The sequence below is a fragment of the Ischnura elegans genome, chromosome 5 (genome assembly GCF_921293095.1).
Source record: "Ischnura elegans chromosome 5, ioIscEleg1.1, whole genome shotgun sequence".
In the NCBI taxonomy this organism is placed as follows: domain Eukaryota; kingdom Metazoa; phylum Arthropoda; class Insecta; order Odonata; family Coenagrionidae; genus Ischnura; species Ischnura elegans.
Window position 1 is genome coordinate 54,438,515 of NC_060250.1, and position 19,505 is coordinate 54,458,019.

The window sequence follows — 19,505 nt, forward strand, 5'->3', positions numbered from 1 at the left end:
GAAAAAAAACTTTCCATTTTAGGTCTTAAATCGAGAATATAGGTAACTCTGATTCATATTTTATTGCTGAATTGCATAATTTGATCCAAATTTGTTTATTCATCAATGGAATATTAAATAAATTCACTCTCTTGATAAAAACATCTGCTATTGTAGCATTGCAATTTCTCTCGTCATTGCCATGGCTTCAGGCCAAGGGTCTCGGGTTCAAACCCCGGGTGAAGCCATCAGACCTCCCAATAAATTATAACCTCGAAGTGCAAGATGGCCCAGGAAAAGGAACTGGCCCTTGTACACGAAAATTTTATTGTGGCTTGGGCCAAGTTGAGCTCTAGCAGTGGCGGATACAGAAAAAACTCATGGGGGGGGGGGGTGCAACATATCTTGAGTTGTCTTTACTTTTATCGTAATAAAAGATGATCAAGTCGCAGGCAAAGTATATGAAAATTGTATTTAAAGTGATTATAAAGATGTAAAAGACAATGCCATCTTATGATATAAAAAAGTTACAATTGTGGTTTTGCAATGTTCGGCAATACAAGCGGACCCGCAAGGGAGGGGCGCGCGCCCCCTGCGCCCCCCATCTGTATCCGCCACTGAGCTCTAGTCTTACATGATATTCACCTGTACTTAGGTTGAACCGTTAAGTGACAATGATGTAAGAAATGGCATTATACAATAATCACCTACCAGCTAATTCTGTGCCAGTTTCGCTACGATTAATCTAACGTCATTTTTTTTTCGTTAGACTTTTCACCTGTTTTTTGGAACTCCAATGAGATCGTGAGACTTTATTCAGGCCTTTTTAATGATGGAATAATTTTCAAAAACCCTGTTGAATCCCCAATTTACTCATTTACTCATGGATAGGTCAGAATAGAGATCAACCTAGACTAAGTCAACAGTTTATGAAAGTTACATTAGATATAAGGTTAGGGATTCTAAGCCACCTTGAAGTTTGAACTGAAGGATTTTTGATGCACTGAATAGTAGAGGCCGTCACGTTGTAGAAATCCATCTTGCTGATTTGTGAATGAAAAACTTTGCAGTTTCTACAATTTGGAACTTTATTTTCCTGACTAGTTTCGATACACTGTATCATATTCATAGGACTAACAGTACAAGTAGCGTCGATGTGGGTTATATACTAAAAAGGGGGAAGAGTGGAAGGGGTAGGGAGGGGAAAGGGGTGGGGAGGGGAAAGGGGTGGAGAGGAGATGTCTGTAGAGCGCTACATTGTTGCGCTTCACGTAGGAGGGGGGGGAGAGGAAAGGGAAAGGAAGCGTACTTAGGGAAGGTGGCGTGGGTTAGCATCATGGGGATTTTTTGGGTGCAAAATTGGGATGTCCGAGAGGGGGGAGTGGAATGGGAAAAGGTGGTCATTAGTGATGGACTCTTTCTTCTTGACTATTCCTAAAATTTCCAGTTGCTCCCTGATGTCCATTTTTGACCCTTTCTTCACACGGTGCAGCAACTCCGGGGTGAAATCCGCCTGATGTCCTTCTTCAAGGAGGTGGGAGGCAAACTGGGACATCCCCGTTTACTTGATGTAGTCTCGTCTGTGTTCTTTACTCCTCCTTTTTTTATTTATTTTTTTATTTTTTCTCCTCAACCACAAATGACAAAGGATCGTGGCGACGCCTCAAGTATGTAGGACAACCCTCTATTAAAATATGAAATTTTCTCAAAGAAATGAACATTCATCCGGCTTACTACAATAAAAGGAATCTAAAAAGCTTGCTTCCACCCATCAAAGACTCCATAAACCCAGCCCTCCATAGTGGGGATTACCAACTAAAATGCAGTGATTGTGACGCCAAATATGTACGTGGGACAAACGGGGAGGAACCTAGCCATTAGAGGCGAAGGACACAGACGAGACTACATCAAGAAAATGGGGATGTACCAGTTTGCCTCCTACCTCCTTGAAGAAGGACATCAGGCGGATTTCACCCCGGAGTTGCTGCTCCGTGTGAAGAAAGGGTCAAAAATGGACATCAGGGAGCAACTGGAAATTTTAAGAATAGTCAAGAAGAAAGAGTCCATCACTAATGACCACCTTTTCCCATTCCACTCCCCCCTCTCGGACATCCCAATTTTGCACCCGAAAAATCCCCATGATGCTAACCCACGCCACCTTCCCTAAGTACGCTTCCTTTCCCTTTCCTCTCCCCCCCCCTCCTACGCGAAGCGCAACAATGTAGGGCTCCACAGACATCTCCTCTCCACCCCTTTCCCCTCCCCACCCCTTTCCCCTCCCTACCCCTTCCACTCTTCCCCCTTTTTAGTATATAACCCACATCGACGCTACTTGTACTGTTAGTCCTATGAATATGATACAGTGTATCGAAACTAGTCAGGAAAATAAAGTTCAAAATTGTAGAAACAGCAAAGTTTTTCATTCACAAATCAATGAAGGATTTTTATTTGGGAGTTTCCAGAAGCTTCTCCTCAGATTTGAATTCAGGACCCTTTGATTTCTAGCTACTTATATTAGTTTTTCTTCCATGTTAACATTGCCTTGCACCAGAGGATGAGTCAGTGAATTGAAAAATGTTTTGTGTCAAATAAGTTTGTAAAAACTCCTGGAGTATTTCAATCTTGTTCTTTTGTCTTACCATGCACAGGCTGTGACAGGGGCAACAAACTCATCAGCAGAGCAAGAGAAGGACACGTGCAAGGAAGTAATGTACATCCTGTATCCGATGGGGATGATCATAAGCATAATTTTTCTCTCAATCTCCCTCTTCGTCCATGCCTACATCCGTGAGTTGAGGAACCTCCACGGCAAATGCCTCATGTGCCACATATCCAGTCTTCTCATAGCCTATGTCTTCCTCTCAACCGTGCAGATTTTCGGGAACTACTTCGGTGAAAAGTTCTGCACAGCCGCAGGTGAGTTGGTGCAGTATCTACTACACTGGCTGACCAGAGAAATATATTGGACTCTTTTTGCATAGCTTCCAAGAGTGCTAAAGAGTTCCCTCCACGCTCTCAATAAATTAATCTCTTTTATGAGCAATTCTGATGCAAGTGTGCCAATTAATATCAATGAACCCATTTTTCCTGTTGTTTTTCTTCAGTCAAACCTTTTATCACTACCTTATCTTCGGTTTTCAAGCTTATAGTTTTATTTAAATTTGAGCTTGTTTGGGTTTAGAAGGTTTTTGCAACCATTGGAGATCATGTGTGAGTGCCGAAACACCCACTGTAGATTTACCTGTGCGGCTAAAACAACATTTGTTGCATGCAACATAATAAGCATTTCACATGCATTCTGCTTTCTAGAAACTAATATTATATTGAAAAGTTGCCTCCGCATCATATTTTTGTGTAAGTATGTCCTTTTAAGTATTAAACACTTTGAAAAGGAATTCTTAAGTGACCCAAAAGCTATTTCTGCCACTTTAATAGAAGTTCAGCAAAAAAGATTTAGAATTTATATACTGAGGCCAATGGGATCGTTCAACAACATGAGGCTGTTGCTAGTAACAAGCTGATTTTTGTTGGAACAAGGTTAGCTTTTAGGTTTATTCAGATATTCATACAACAAAAAAGTTCCATTATCAAAGTGAATACACGATATAATAATTCCTGTTTAAGCCAGCATAATTTTTAACTATTAATGGCTAGCCTACATCATAAAACTTGTGCCAGCGTAATTATGGGTGTTCTTGAGAATCCGTGTAAAAACTGATCCTTTACTCATTTGTTTCCAGGATTAATTGTGTACTTCTCATTTCTCTCCACGTTCTTGTGGCTGAACATCATGTGTATTGACATGTATATTACATTCAGGTAAGTGACTGGAATTCTTTGGGAAGGACTTTAAAATTTCTTGATAACTACAAACTATGCATTATGAATAATATCTCGATTTTCCACATTCACATCAATGCTTTTAACTAGGTCATGGTGTAACAACCTTTTCTCTGTGAATGACCTCAAGGGCATTTACTCAGTTATGTAATTCTAAACTATGCATATATGGAATGGCTTTAATTCAAAGAGATCTTTTAATAATATTTGCAAATATTTTTAAGATCTTGTCATCATTGGATTGTGGCAGTGTATATTTTTTGTATGTATTGTAAAAACTAAATGAGTGAACATTGGAGCTATAGGCATTTCACTATCGCCTGAATGCATCTCCATGTCTTTGATCCACTCACTCAGATAATTGAATTATACCAATTGTAATTAAATTTCTCAGTGTCTTTGCACATCATGCATGAGGTTGTTTTTAATATGCTGTTCACTTATGTATTGAGATTCTTTTTGGATACTGGGTAAATGAATTGCTTTAAAAGAAGGCAGGCAGTGAACTTCATTAGTGGAAAGAGAAAGGAATTGCTGGAAGGTATTTCTTCATTAAAATTTTTGAGGGTGCCTGCCATGGTATATGGTTAAAAACTTTATGGGCTATGTTGTCATGTCAATGTTCGGGTGGCCCCAACTTTCCCGAGTGATGCTGATTGTTTTATTAAGGGAATCTGATGAAGTAGGAAATTTTATTTATGTAATACATGGGAATATTTGTCAAGGCATGGGGAGATAGGGAACCTCCTATATTCTCTTTCATCAGATTCCCATGATAAAGTAACACACATCAGTCGGGAAACATTGGGACCACCCGAACTTCCACACCACAACATAGCCCAAAAAGTTTTTACCTACCATAATAGTTATATTCTACTTACACATGCTGGTTCAGTGGTGGATACATATGGGGGGCGCACGCCCTCCCCTTAGCGGGGCCATCTGCATTGTCTAACTCTTCACAACAACAATTGTAACTTTTTTAAATCATAAGATGGGATTGTCTTGTATATGTGTATTATAAATTTAAGTAAAAAGATCTTGCACTTAGCATGTGACTCAATTATTAGCCATTACGACGAAAGTAAAGGTAGTTCAAGATATATTTTGTGCCCCCCCCCCCCCTTGAGTTTTTTCTGCATCTGCTACTATGTTGGTTTGCATAGTAAATGTTGTTAATCACCCCAGCCTGTCCCCCTTCAGAAAAGTTCGCAGGATTATTCCAAAAATGAAGACCAAGTGACGAAAATTTATAGATAAATAGTTGAACATTTTGACACTGGCATAATCCCCTCTCCCTGATGCTGGTACATAACTACCAGTCCACCCACATTGCCTAACATTGCAGAACCATAGTTTTACCTTTTTTATATCATTATGTGACACTGTCTTGTACATGCATCTATGGAAAATCGTAGAAATTTTCTTCCTCATAGGAAAGTTTTTCCTTTCTATAGAAGCATTGATTTATGGTTTCGCTAGCAGTAGGACCCGCCCGCCTCTGTGATAGTGTGGGATTCCTCTTCACTTCCCTTCTAACCCTATCCTATCCCAGGAAGCGTAGTCGGGCTCTCATCACGGTGGCGCTTCCTTCCTTTCTCCTTCCTTGTCCTCCCCCTTCTGCGGTGCAGAGGTGAAAAGCGAAGGCTTATAGTCCCTCCCCCGGGAGTGTAACCCCGTGAGCCTGCCCTTGAGTCTCGTTTCACTTGTCATGTACATTCGTATTACCAGTTTTAATGAAACTTTCTTAAACTTTGTGTGTGACTTAATTATTTGTCATTACCAGTGGCGCCGACTCCATGGGGCCTGAGGGGGCCCGAGCCCCCTCAAAGAATCGTTTGGGGGGGCGGAGCCCCCTCAATATTTCAAGAAAATAATTAAGTTATATTATGCTTTGTAAAATCACAAAAATATATTGGTAATTATTATTTCCCATGTTTGACGATAGTTACCTTTTAAAATAAATTCAACAATGTGTTAAAACAAATAATTATAAGGTGAGGCAGGTTGACTGAATCAGGTGGTGTGAATCATGATAGTGTTTCGGTGCTGCGACACACTTTGAATTTAACCTCTTCCCGGGGCAAGACCTCGGATATGGGCACCCCCAATATTTTTTATAAGTCGGCGCCCCTGGTCATTACGACAAAATTAAAGGTAGTGCAAGACAGGGGCACAGCTAGGAATTTAGGCTAGGGGGGTTTTAGGCACAACTAATACTTACGGGTGTGGGGGTATTGCATACCTACCAGGGTATGCAGGAGTTGTGGGGGCCCCTCCTCCAGAAAAATTTGAAGGATAATGGTTCAAAATGGCGAGTTTTATGGCTTTCTGATGGATATTTGATAAATCCTAACACTATTCTATAATTAATACTGATCCAAATAAGTAAAATGGATTAAACTTAAAACTTTCTCTGAGCTCTGGGGGGGAGGGGTTTATCCCCCAAAACCCCCCCTCCCTGCGCCACTGGTGCAAGATATCTTTTACACCCTGAGTTTTATCTGTATCCGCTACTGGTGATTTCCCCCTTTCTACAAAATTTTCTCCTTATGTGCATGGAAGAAACAATAAAGAATCGTATTGCTCATTCAATAATTAAAAATATCCCTCAAAGATGTTTTTCTGGTGAAAATTTTGATGCCCTTTGTTTTTTTAACTCGCTTCTTTGCCTCAACAGTGGTATGCGGTCTATGGCTGGCAGCAACCAGGAGACAGAAAATAGAAAGTTTGCCATGTATGCTGTGTACTCCTGGGGTATCCCATCCATCATCTTGATGATCACCTGCATTATGGAGTTTGGTCCCGTTCCAGATTACTTCCTGAAGCCAGAATTCAAACACGACTGCTGGGTTAAAAGTGAGTTTCCTTGCACTGTAAATGCGTCATGATGACAACATTCTTTAAAGAGGAAACTGAAGGTCCTTACACAAATCATAGCTAAACAAGTAGAATTAGGAGATAGTCTCTGCTAAAGGTGGAAAAAGAAGTGCCTCACACCACCGTCATACAGAACAAAGCACTTGCTGCAATTGGTGTCTACCACAGATTAGTGTCCAAGAATATATTTTAAATTGAACCAAAATAAACACCATAAGTCAAGTATTATTTGCAATGAAAGTTATGTGTGCTATAATTCATTTAGGTTAGCAGGTTATGATAGCAAGAAGACTTGACTTTGATTATCAAATAAATCACATGGTGTGAGGCAGTAACTCCAGATGTGCTTTATAGAGTGTGGGGGAGAAGTTCGATGACATGTAGCTGGACATCATTCCTGTAGCTCATATAGGAAATATTGACCATTTATGATTAAAAAAATGAAATTTGAGAATGTACAGATAATTTTTTGAAGTTATATTGCTCCTTTGCTGGAACTTTTTGTGAAATGCAGGTATTTTTAACTGACGTATCCTTACATAATCACCCAGTACTTAGAGAACTTTTTCATTACATGTATTTGTCAATTTTATGAAAATTGATTTTCCTTCCATTACATATTATATCAGGTGGCAGCAGCTTAATTGTCTACTTCGTTGCCCCTGTGGGTTTAATTATTGCCTGCAACATTCTTCTATTCATGCTGACGGCCCGCAAAATCTATATTCTGAAGCGTGACACAACGGTGCTCAAGAAAGGTGAAAGCAGACGACATCAGTCAGATGGAGATGACAGCAATCAAAGGTATGAGAAATGGTATTTATGTAGGTACTCATTTTTCAATGAATATCTTGCAGCTGGAGGAAACTTGCTCATGATTAAATACAATTATTCTCTATTTCAGAGGAAAGAACAATTAAAAACAAAATTTCATTTGCTTCAGCTTAAAGGGTTTGTGATTAGATATTCTAAAATTCAAGTTTGGTTTTTTCTACCCATCCATACAAGATGGACAAATTTCAGAAGTCCAAAGTTAAATTTTATTTTATAAAATTATATATATATATATATATTGCATATATATAATTTTATAAAATAAAATTAATATATATATATATATATAATACACACACACAAAATATATATATATACAATATATATATATATTTTGTGACGGAACATGAAACACCACATATTTTATAGGGTGGTGAGGGCATCAATAGTCCCGAGTACGGAATTATCGAACCATTGTTGATTACTTTGACAAGGGGAGACCACGAAAGTTGCTCCGCCTTTTTCGATGCCGTATTTTTTATGGCCTTCGGAATGGTGAACACATCCCTGATCTAGTAGTGGTTCCGTTGAATGGGCCTTAGTTTGGCTGTAATTAATTAATTTTCATGCGGTACTTTTCACAATCCGGAAATAGTCCCATGATATCACGTACATTACAAGCGGGTCGGGTGGGGTAGTGGTTAGCATTTACGGCTACCACCCCGGGGGACCAGGGTTCAAGGCTCCGGCTTTTTATTTTCTTGCCTCCATTGTGATCATACGGCGTCAACTTTTTTATTAATTTTAATTGCAACAAGCATAGACATGAGACTATTTTTTTATCACCATAATGGCGTTAGGTATTTAAGCAGTGTCATTTCAAACACGGAGATACGACGACTACACTAGCATGGGGTTGGTGTGCGCCAAATTGTTAATTTTTTCATTGCTTATACTGATCAACTTCCACATTAAAAATGGAAACCACTCTTGCTAGAGCACATGCCATTAAAGGCTCGCTGCGACCAACAACATCCGTACAGACATAATTAATAAGAACAAAAAACGATTATAAAATGCCATATTTCTCGAACACTTGTAATTCACTTTACTCCAAAGGGAGTTTACTTACACAGTACCTATGTGCTAAAATAACCATTCCGAAATATAATTTCCATTAATAAATAGGATGAAATAAAAGTTTATGACCCTGGACCGGACGTGGTAGCGTATAAAATACGTCAATCTTCGAAAGCCAAGGATTTCAACATCGTACGTACATTCTGGGCTAGAATGGTCTCGTGTATTCCTACAATGTACTTTGACTGTCTATATTGCGAGTTTTCAAAGTTCGAGGTATTGTAGCTAATTTTTTTTAGATCAGCAAGAGGAACCCGTCACACGTGGAGTATAAATTACGCCGGGAGACCGGCCGTATACCACCTCTGTACCTTTATATCTGTATCACCTATAAATGTACAAGATTTTACTAATTTCTACAAGTAAATATTAATTTTAACAAAAATCGAGTATTATCATATATGCACATAACATAGGCAAAGTACGCCATTCGCCCGGTTGTGAAGCAATAACAATCGCGCCCGATAGAGGGTTAAAAGCAACAATTACACCAAATGTGTCTTGTGCTCGCCGCTTCCCAAAATCTTCCGTAGCCCTTCCAATATAATAACAAGATATGCACCAACAAATGTCATTTCTACCAAAAAAAGCCACTGTTTTAGCCCCCCGTTAATCTTTCGTTATGTTTTTGAGTAGAAAGTGGAGCCTTCACTTCTCCGCGTTGAAAATGACACTGCTTAAATACCTAAACGTCATTATGGTGATAAAAAAATAGTCTCATGTCAATGCTTGTCGCAATTAATATTAATAAAAAAGTTGACGCCGTATGATCACAATGGAGGCAAGAAAATAAAAAGCCATTACGGAGCCTTGAACCCTGGTCTCCCGGGTGGCAACCGTAAACGCTAACCACTACCCCTCCCGACCCGCTTGAGATGTACGCGATATCATGGGACTATATGCGGATTGTGAAAAGTACCGCATGAAAATTAATTAGTTACAGCGAAACTAAGGCCCATTCAACGGAACCACTACTAGTTCAGGGATGTGTTCACCATTCCAAAGGCCATAAAAAATACGGCATTGAAAAAGGCGGAGCAACTTTCGTGGTCTCCCCTTGTGAGACACAAAAAAATATATTTTCCACTTGCATAACATACACACACATTTATCGAAATTAATTACCCTGATGAAGATGAGGTGAACGAAAAATGCACAATAAGATATGATTCAATTACCCCCCCTCCAAAAACAAAAAGAACAATTCGTGATTTATAGAATATGTGGGCTGAGTTTACAATATGCCCAAATCAAGTCTTTAGGCTGCTTTCGTGATCACACTGAATCAGATTTCTGACAATGAGTCAACAGTTTGTTGATAGATACGGCGCACCGGGACAGAGAGAGAGAACCAATATCCTGGCTACACAATTTGGGAAGTAATTCGGGTCTGGGCGAACAAGCACGAGGACGGGTCGCTAACTGCGACGTTCTTACGGTTTCGTCGGAGCCTGAGTAGTAGGAGCCGTCAATGATGCGACGAGTTGGACCCAAGTGTCCGCGGGATCGAGGGCTGTCTTCCTCCCGACCTCTGGCCGTTGGTCCCGTCTGTCGCTCGTCTGCAATCTCGCTCCGCTTCTGGCTATCTCCGTAGAACAATCTCGTCCTCTAACAGCACTCTCTGGTCACCCCCAGAAATGACGACCATCAGGCACGTCACCACTCTCGTTCTCTCCCCGTCGACCGGGCTAGGATTTCTCGCCTTTAGGCTCTCTCTCTCCGCGGATTTATACTCATGTGGAGGGGAATGATGCACAAGGGATGGGGTTTTTTGAGGTAAGAGGGGTTTCACTTGTGCCTCTCCGTCGAACCATCGGTCAGTGCTGACCAACACAAAACACTCGTGAATCACATATACCTCATGCCCGGGGCATGACAATCTATCCACACACACACAGTCATAGGCACGCTCACCCACACATATGCGATCATCCCCTGCTCGGGTTATAGCTCAGCGAAAGAAATACTGGACATATGGTCGGTATGTCACAATATATATATTTATATAAATAGGTATGTGGCCGATCGAGGAGAACGGACAAAAATGACAGTTAGAAAAACACAGAAACACAGCGGGTCCACTCGCTGAAACGTCTGCAAAGTTTTTTGTGAGTGTCTTTCTTTATGTATTTCTGTGTTTTTCTAAGTGTCATTTTTGTCCATTCTCCTCGATCGGCCACATACTTATATTATCGCTTAGTGCGCTTTCCTCAAGACTTTATATTCATATAAATAAATATATATATATATTATTTTATTGATACATAGTACAGTTATAGGCTTATGGAAAACCACTCTGTTAATTTGCTAAACAATTTTGTATTGCCCATATTAACTTTGCAAAATAAAACAAATATGTACAATTGAAGTGGATTTTGTGATGACGAAAGCCTACCCATTTTATAATCTGGCCCACCAACGTTACACATGCTAAAGCTATTGCTGGTCAAATGGAAAGTATTCCTATTTTTAAATATGTGATTCCTTTACAGGTGCATGCTTTATCTGAAACTCTTCATCGTCATGGGCGTAAACTGGGCCTTAGAGATCATTTCCTCTCTTGTCGGCGGTGAGTGCATCTGGCTTCCATTTGATCTCCTGAACACCTTGCAGGGAGTTTTTGTGTTCTACATCTTCGTATGGAAGATTAAAATACTCCGGAAGCTCACCAAGACTTTGTGTCCCAGGTTGGCAGCCAAGCTGAAGTTCGTGGTGCCAAATACCACCCTCAACTTGGACCCTGGCACATCTGCCTCCAATGTCTCTTCTAACTTGGTCAGCTCATGTATTGATGACAGCAAATTCAAGCTGGACACTGTGTCTTCTAGGGTTTCTGAGACGGCACCGTCGGGAGAGGTGACCACAGTCACTTGAGCCTCAGTTTTGGTGGACAGCCTGGAAAATTGAGTCCTGCCACTCAGGTGGCCTTTCTGTGTACAATCCTTTGGGATGGGTGACATATCCTCCCAATATATGTATTTTTTGTGGCCAAAAGATACTTCAGTCAACAGAATGAGTCTGTCAGCCCTGAAGGACCATAATTTGCATTCACCGCATTTAATTTTCCCATGACCTTGGTCAAGAAATATTCTAGCTAAATCTTTGAGTCTAGCAAGAATCTTGAAAGTTGTGTATGGCTCAAGTGGATGGAAATTTGTCTTGCTAGTTATATTGTGGGGTTCATTGTGGTGGCAATATTTTTAAATTTACTCTTCCTTTTAGTTTCTAAAGGGGGGATGATTCTAGAGCCTGTAAATCATTGCACCATTGGAACTGTCTGAAAGGTAGCTGAAATGAGGGCAGCTTCATAACTGGGGAGGATCAGATTGCATTGCTCTTCTAGTTTTCTAAACTGTAAAATTTCTATGGTGAATATTTGAATGAAAAATGTCAGCTTGTTTCTTCAGTATCTCAGGTAATTTATTGTTTCATTAATAACATTTGTTTCAAGCAAAACTGAAAATTGTTTTCATGCTTTCACATCAGCTTCACTCATCAGATTGTGTTAACAGTGATCCCTTTCTTGACGGTTGCTGAAGTGAAACTCAGCAATGGCTGCTTTTAACTATGTAATTCTGGACTTCTTATAACATTCCATCCTGATTCTGGTGGAAGCTGATGTTCATGCATCATGTCTTTCATCTGACAAACAATCCACTTGTAATGTTGAACACTGTGCCTGTTGAAGGTGGTTAGCATTTCAGAGGGGTTAGTGATGAGCAAGTGCCTGGGAAACCTCCTGTTGTAGGTTTAAGTCCTTTCAGCTTAGAAGGTGTTTCCTGTTTATATATTGTGATAAGTGAATAATGAATTCAGTATTTTTTATTGTATTGACAATGTTATACCAAGAATATCTTAATCACTGCTTGCCAGTAAAATTCTTGTATACATCACTCCTCCCCAACACACACAAAAAAAAGCTTTTTTTCCTGGATTTGGCTGGTCATCCTCCCTTGAAGTCCATGGGATCAAATGTCTCCTAAGTAGCCCATGGGTCCTATTAGTGACATGAGAGAGCAGAATGGAGAACCCATAAGTACACATTTTTTTCCCACAAATAATAAAAAAAACTGCTTAATAGTCCAATATGTCACTGAAATAGTAGGATTAAAAATGTCAGCATAGATTAAAAGGACAGAAAAAAAACAAATGAAAGGGAAAAAAGTGAGAACTGGCAGGAGACAGGAGGGGAAGAATAGGAGGAAGCACATTTCACTTTTCTTTTTTTTTTGTTCTCTCTGGAGCACTATTGAACTTCACAAATTCAGTCGCTCCAGTGGCTTTCGTTGTCTCCCACTCCTCCTGTACACCAGGGTTGGCTGCTGGGCTTGCAATAGGGAAGTCTCATTTGCCCGGTTCGGTTGCTCGTCTGGTAGTTCTCCTGACCTGCTCAAATTTGGAGTGGGTGTGGGATCTGGTTCAGGACAGGGGGATGGGCACCAAAAGGGCGCGGGGTCACTTGAAACCCCATATGGTAATCTATGAACCCTATACAGACCAAATATAGTGTTCACCACCAATGCCCCCTTACACTCTTCCGATAGTGGGAGCTGCATAAATGCCCTGCTGAGGTCAAGAGTTACAAACACTCTCCCCCCTGAGAGCCCACTTAGTATGTCATCCAATCGTGGGAGTGGGTACTGATCCCTTTCGATCACAGTGTTAATGGTACTCTTGTAACCGATGCACAGTCGGAGTTCCCCATTTTTCTTTGGGACAACAACTAGGGGGCTTGCCCATTCAGAGTGTCTTACAGGCTCAAAGATCCCACATTCTACCAGCTTATCTAATTCCTGCTTTACCCGATCCCTAATTTTAAAAGGCACATCATACGCTTTTAGAAAAATTGGGGTCGCATTGGGCTTCAAAACTATGTGTGCCTTAAAATAGTTAATCTTTGCCTGCCTGTTGCCATCAAATACATTTGGGTAGCAGACTGCCAGTTTGGAAGCCGACGCATCCAATTGATTGATTGACAAGAGGTTTTTCCAATTTGGCTTTAATACATCTAGCCATGCCCTGCCTAAAAGTGGGAATCTTAGGTCTGAATCAATAACTATTAACGTTAACTGGACCCGGTTTTCAGTCCCCTTATTATCAGAGATACGTTTGACGGAAACAATCGTCTGACCCTTGATACCCAGTGCAGATCCCGAAGCTGACTTCAGTCTTAATGCACACCTCCTTAGCGTTAATCCCCGGAGGAGCCGTTCAAATTGCTTTACGCCCATGACTGTTACAGATGCTCCGCTATCGATTTCGAAAGTTATTTCAGTTCCCTCCACGTCAAGAGTGCATTTACAAACCTCTGGGCCCAAAAACTCACCCACTTCACCAGCCGAATGTATACCATGGCACCGTTCATACTCGGGGTGCACGCTGGCGGCTGCTGCTGCTTCTTCATCCAGGTTGACGACGCCCTCGACCTCATGAATTTGTGCGTGTCCTCCTGGTCTGCACTGTTTGGCGATGTGGCCCCTCTTCCCGCAACGGCGACATTCCCAAGTCCGCACCGCACATGTATCAGGGCTGTGTGCTCGGCCGCAGCGCCAGCAGCGGGGTATGGTCCGTGGTCCGCCTGATCTTGGTGGTCGGCTCCTTCCCGAATTTGGACCATGGTCCAGCTTACAAATGCCCTCATTAAGCGCAGAGGCGCCCGTGATTGCAGGGCGCAACAACGCTGCCTGGCTTTCCGCCTGCACCAACTCTTGTCCTAGGGAGCAAGCTCTCTCGAAAGTCAGCTGTGGTTCCATAATGAGCCTTCGTTGCACTAGCTCGGACGACAATCCACATATGAGCCTATCTCTAAGCGCCTCATCCAGAAAAGTTTTAAACTCACACGTTGATGCCAACCTCCTCAGCTCCACGATGTACGATGAGAGGGGATCGTTTGGCAATTGATTCCTCTTGTAGAACCTTACGCGCTCAGCAATCACCAGTCTTTTTGGGCTAAAGTGTTCTGAGAGCGTAGATATTAGTACCGAGAGGGATTTACTCACAGGTTTGACCGGGTCGAGTAAGCTTTTCAACACCGCGTACGTGTCTGACCCGATCAGCGTAATAAATAGTGGCACTTTTTTTTCCTCCCCGATATCGTTCACAATGAAAAACTGCTCTAGTCTTTCAACATAGGCCCCAAACTCTTCCTTCGCGGGGTTGAATTCGGTAACGTGGCCGATCATTTCGGTGGCGCGCGAATTCACGAAAACACTTATACTTGTCTGCCAATGTTTTCCTCGTCGCCAGATTTGTAGTAACTTTGCGGCACAATAAAACAAGTACAAACGGGACAGAGACGTTTATTGATGGCTAGGAGTGTACACGGCCTTCACGGATTTAAAACACTTTCCAGCACAGTCCCGTTTCCGTCCATCTTCACCATGTGCTCGACTCTCACTCCCCGGGTACCCCCATCCCCTCAAGGTCTCCGATCCACCCGGTTCGATATAATCGATATTGGTGGATCATGGCGGGCCTTCAAAATAGTTCCCTCACATCAAGTTTAGCGAGATAAGCTCTGATTTCAGTGTGTATGTTTGTTTAACCTTTGATAATAATTAGTGTTGCCGCGAGACTCGAGACTTTCTCGTCTCGTCTCGAGTCTCGTCTCGTTTTCGAGACGAGACTCGAGACGAGACCGTAGGGTAGAATTCGAGACGAGACTCGAGACGAGACCACCTTTTGACGAGACGAGACGATACCACTTCCACGAGACTCTCGAAAGTCTCGAAATTTAGATGGACGTCCTCAATTGATATTTGGTATAGTTTTATGCCTATAGGTTTATAGGTTTATGCTTAAAACTATATCCTTCAGTTAGGACGAAACACATTTTACGTTATTCTTAAGCATTATATTTTAAATACAGCTGAATAATAACTTTTCGATAGATGATCAAATTATAAACTAGAATATTTGCTGAAAAACCAATTTCTGAATGCATGAGCCAAGTAAGGGAGTGTTAATGGCTGACTACTTTTCCTTGTTTCCTGGGATAATTAATTTGGAAAATTGGAGCCTTATTTTAATGTAAAAAAGTTCTAGCTAAACTTTCGAGAGCCACAGCATTGTGTTACAAAAATGTGTTACGTTGGGTGGTCAGCCCCTCGCTCGGTATCTTTTGCTTTGGGTATTTCCTGCATTTATTTCCTCTTGATTTCTTCAGGGTTCCAAGGTCTTTCTTCATTCTGCACTTGTGAAAGCATCGAAGTATCGTAAACAAAAGACTGCATTATACAAATATAAAATTAGGACGCATGACGAGACTTATTCCGCGTCGGTAAGCAATACTGTACAACATAATAGATCGTTACGAGAACGCCAGAAATCGTGTATGACTTTCGCAAATTGCTGTTTCCTTTTTCTTTCTACCGTTTTTTTTAGCAATCCATCAGAAAATTCACGTTAATATTACTTCAGTAATACATATTACTGCGCCCTTCATTTCTAAATTTTTCCTAAAATGGCAACGACAATATAATTTTTATTGCAGCTGAGAGGAATTCTAAATTACCTCTATTTCGATCGCTTCAACTCCATTGGTGAAAGGTTTTCACACGCCGTGCTAACTCCAAGTTATGCATTGAGTAAGAAAAATATATTAAAATTCTAAAATTTTTACAATTAGTGAATTTCATGAGAGACATAAACGTGTTTATAATTATATTCATTAAAATTCATATATAGTTATTCAAGCTGAACTCCTCTGAGATCCTGCCAACTTCATTTTTTTCTTAACTATGAAGTCTGTGGTGCTGTCATCGGCACTAAAATCTCAGTAAGCTGAAGAGTCATGGTATCCTCAATTTTTCATCTCACTCATTTGAAGATACTCGGAGAAAATGAAAGTCGTGCCTCAGCATTTTATCTTTTCTGGGAGAAAAAATTCGAATCGGTTCATAATTGGTAGAGGGTATTTCGAGGTGGTATTAGTATCTTCGTGTATTGCTATCTCATTACCCTATTGTAGTCCCATCTCTAAGGCCATGTCCGGAAACATTTGATCCGCATGTAATTGCAAAACAATGTGGCTAGCGCGGCTGTTAGCTAATAATTATTTCAATGTATTGCATATTGTAAGGACTTATGGAGAGAAAGTCGTACTTAAATTTTTTACAATTTTAATAAATTTTTAAAATTGGCGGTGGAAAAATGTGTCGTACACAGTTATGCCACACTTGCCGGGAAAAGCCTGTGGCGGGGGGCAGGAGGCTGCTGTTGGCCGCGCCGCGATGTACAGGGATAAATATAGTATCAATTATAAATGAAAATATTCGAATTAAATATGACTTGCAAAGTAATTTTACGGGAATTTCAGCCAAATATCCTGTTCAAAATTATTACGTGTTTTGACTATGGCAACATGCTTGACTCTTAATCACTATGGCCATAAAAGATTTTTTTAGCCACAGACGGCAAGAAAATCAATGTTATTGAACCGTACAATGTATATATATTTTTCTAACCTAAATAGAAATGTGACCTACACATCTAATTTTATTCGATCGCAGTATTTTAGGCATAACTAATTCCGATTCTAGAAATGTAAAAACTACTATGTCTTTACATGAGACAAGTGTAAAAATATTTTTACACACATAAATACAGCAGAAATTAAAATGACAAAAGCTTTCTCGGGCACCAAGTGAGTGGTTGTTGTATAAGTAGCCAAAGTTTGTGTCGGATTGCCACCGTCGGGTGTTTGAATAAGAAGACGTTCTGCTGACAGTGTCTTTTTCTTGTCTGAGAGATCTTCAAATTTATCATTCGCTAGGAAAACACCAAAAATTAAAACGTATGCCCCGAAATCGTTTGTATGACGTTGCCTTTGACAACTATATCGTTATCACCGATCAACAATTCAATAATTGAGCCTCTGATGAAGTTTTCCGTTGGGTTTTCGTATAAATGCCTGTGAATGACTTATTCAGTGTAATTGTCCTGTATAATAATCTAATTTTCGGAAACACCGGATAATTTTAATAGATTAATACGAACGTTTATTTTCAACTTATTAACAAATTTTATAAATTATGAATGTACCAGTATACAGGTATTTTTTCGCCGGTACAAACGAGGGAGTACTATTATTGCTATTTAACCCCTCAAGCGTGACTTTAAATTCCCGTGGTCGTTCCCTTGCGTGGTCGTTCCTAAGCGTGAAAGACACACTGTATGAGTTTGAAAGTTTCATTAGGTATTCCTATCTCTTAATCTTCCATATATGTACTTTCAGTGAGTATATATGTGAGACATATCTGTCTGATTTCGTTCTGTGCCTCTTAATTGCCTCTGTTTGTGTGGTCGACTTTTTTAGAATATTTTTTCCAGCTGATGCCAGGATGCTTCCTCTAGGAGCGGCGACTGGTGGACGCCCATGGAAGATAATCTACCACTTACGCTCCGATTTATGTGCTTTCTTAGCGATTGTATGTTCAATGTGGGGACGCTGAATGCCTTCCTCTGTGGTTCATTATCATCTCATCTTCTGTCTCATCTTTTCCTTTCTCTTTCATCGTGGCAATGATAGTGAAGGCTTGGACCGTCCAGGCATTGTCACTCAATAGTTCTCGGAACCTCGAAGACCTGCCAGCATCTGGTATCTTATTTATGACGTTGGAAGCTGAGGGTTGGAGTTTTTTTCGCGCTTGCGTTTGCTTTGGTGGTTTTATTTTTTTCGGCCTTGGGCCCCTTCCGTATCTGAACCCCTTCTTAGTTGACCATGCCTTCTAGCTGTCGTGAGTGGTGCGATCACAGTGTGCTTGACTTTCTGGAATAAAAGAGTGCAGAATGTTCTGATACGATTTCGTAAATTACAATTGGATACTCCCTTGAGTCCAGGTTCGAAGATTTATAGCATCTAATTTTTCCGTGAAATTTCAAGAAAATAATTGGGAAGAGATCGGCCGTGAAGACGCGCCTCTAACCTTTGCGTGTGATTTAGTTGAAAAGAAATATCGCCTATTCGTGTAAAAAGGATCCTTGGAATTGGAGTTATTTTTCGATGATGAAATAATTACAATTATAGTGACTGAGACAAACCGCTACGTGGCATAGTTTCTTTAAAATTTACAAAGAAAATTCCAAAAAAATGCGCTTTCACTATAACCTTTCGCCCATTAGTGAATATTTGAATCTTAGTGAACAAAATTATAGCAGGACAGAATTTAGAACAGCACAAAGGACGGTTCTAGAATATCGATACGGAATGTGCTCGATCGACCAGACGGCATATTTTGTTCAACAAAACCCATAAATTGAAACATATAGGGTTGAAAGAAGAAAGTGTGCAGTGAGTGACATAAACATAAAGAGATACGAGACAAGATACAGATGTAAAACTGCCCAGGAACCTGTGTTTTGAGAAACCCCACAGACTTTTGAACTACTAGACACGGCATACAGGGAGCAGGCAAAAGTAAACGGCGCTGAAAATTGTAAGTACGTATTAATAATATTCAAGTTCAAACAATGTTTAAGATAATATAATTTTTTGAATTTTTTTCGGTGATCGATTAGGATTATGTCTACATTCCATTTTTAGACATTTTTCGTTTTATGTTATTATTTTATTCATTGATTATCAATAAAATCAATGATTTTAGCACCAGTTTGATGCAATTGGTGTCCGGATAAATATGTGCTTGCAATTTATATTAATGGCTCTCCTATTTTTAAGACTATCGATTAAGCGATTCAGCACGCTTACGCATGGAAACGACGCTAAATTTAGTGTGGGGGAAACGAGACGAGACGAGAGTCTCGTCCGAGACTCGAGACCGAGACGAGACTAGGGTTCACGAGACAAGACTCGAGACGATACCAGAGGTCAGGAAACGAGACTGAGACGAGACTGGCGAAAGTCTCGTCTCGTCTCGTCTCGCGGCAACACT

General features: G+C 40.5%; 3 protein-coding genes across 3 annotated transcripts in view; 1 reads left to right on the top strand and 2 right to left on the bottom strand.

Annotated features, from left to right (window-relative positions):
• LOC124158898 (probable G-protein coupled receptor Mth-like 3) overlaps positions 1–12,627 on the top strand; it is a 48,966-nt gene extending 36,339 nt beyond the window's left edge. The window contains exons 4-8 of the mRNA XM_046534307.1: positions 2,628–2,895; positions 3,720–3,798; positions 6,500–6,678; positions 7,329–7,503; positions 11,106–12,627. Coding sequence (XP_046390263.1) covers positions 2,628–2,895; positions 3,720–3,798; positions 6,500–6,678; positions 7,329–7,503; positions 11,106–11,487 — 1,083 coding nt within the window. The 3' untranslated portion in view covers positions 11,488–12,627. The remainder of the gene's footprint in view (positions 1–2,627; positions 2,896–3,719; positions 3,799–6,499; positions 6,679–7,328; positions 7,504–11,105) is intronic.
• Positions 1–19,505, bottom strand: part of LOC124158899 — a 106,845-nt gene that overhangs the window by 72,871 nt on the left and 14,469 nt on the right. The gene's annotated exons all lie outside the window — the stretch shown is intronic.
• On the bottom strand, positions 12,870–14,795 carry LOC124159692 (uncharacterized protein K02A2.6-like). Its single transcript, XM_046535602.1, has one exon. It carries the CDS (start codon positions 14,793–14,795, stop codon positions 12,870–12,872), a length of 1,926 nt encoding a protein of 641 aa, XP_046391558.1.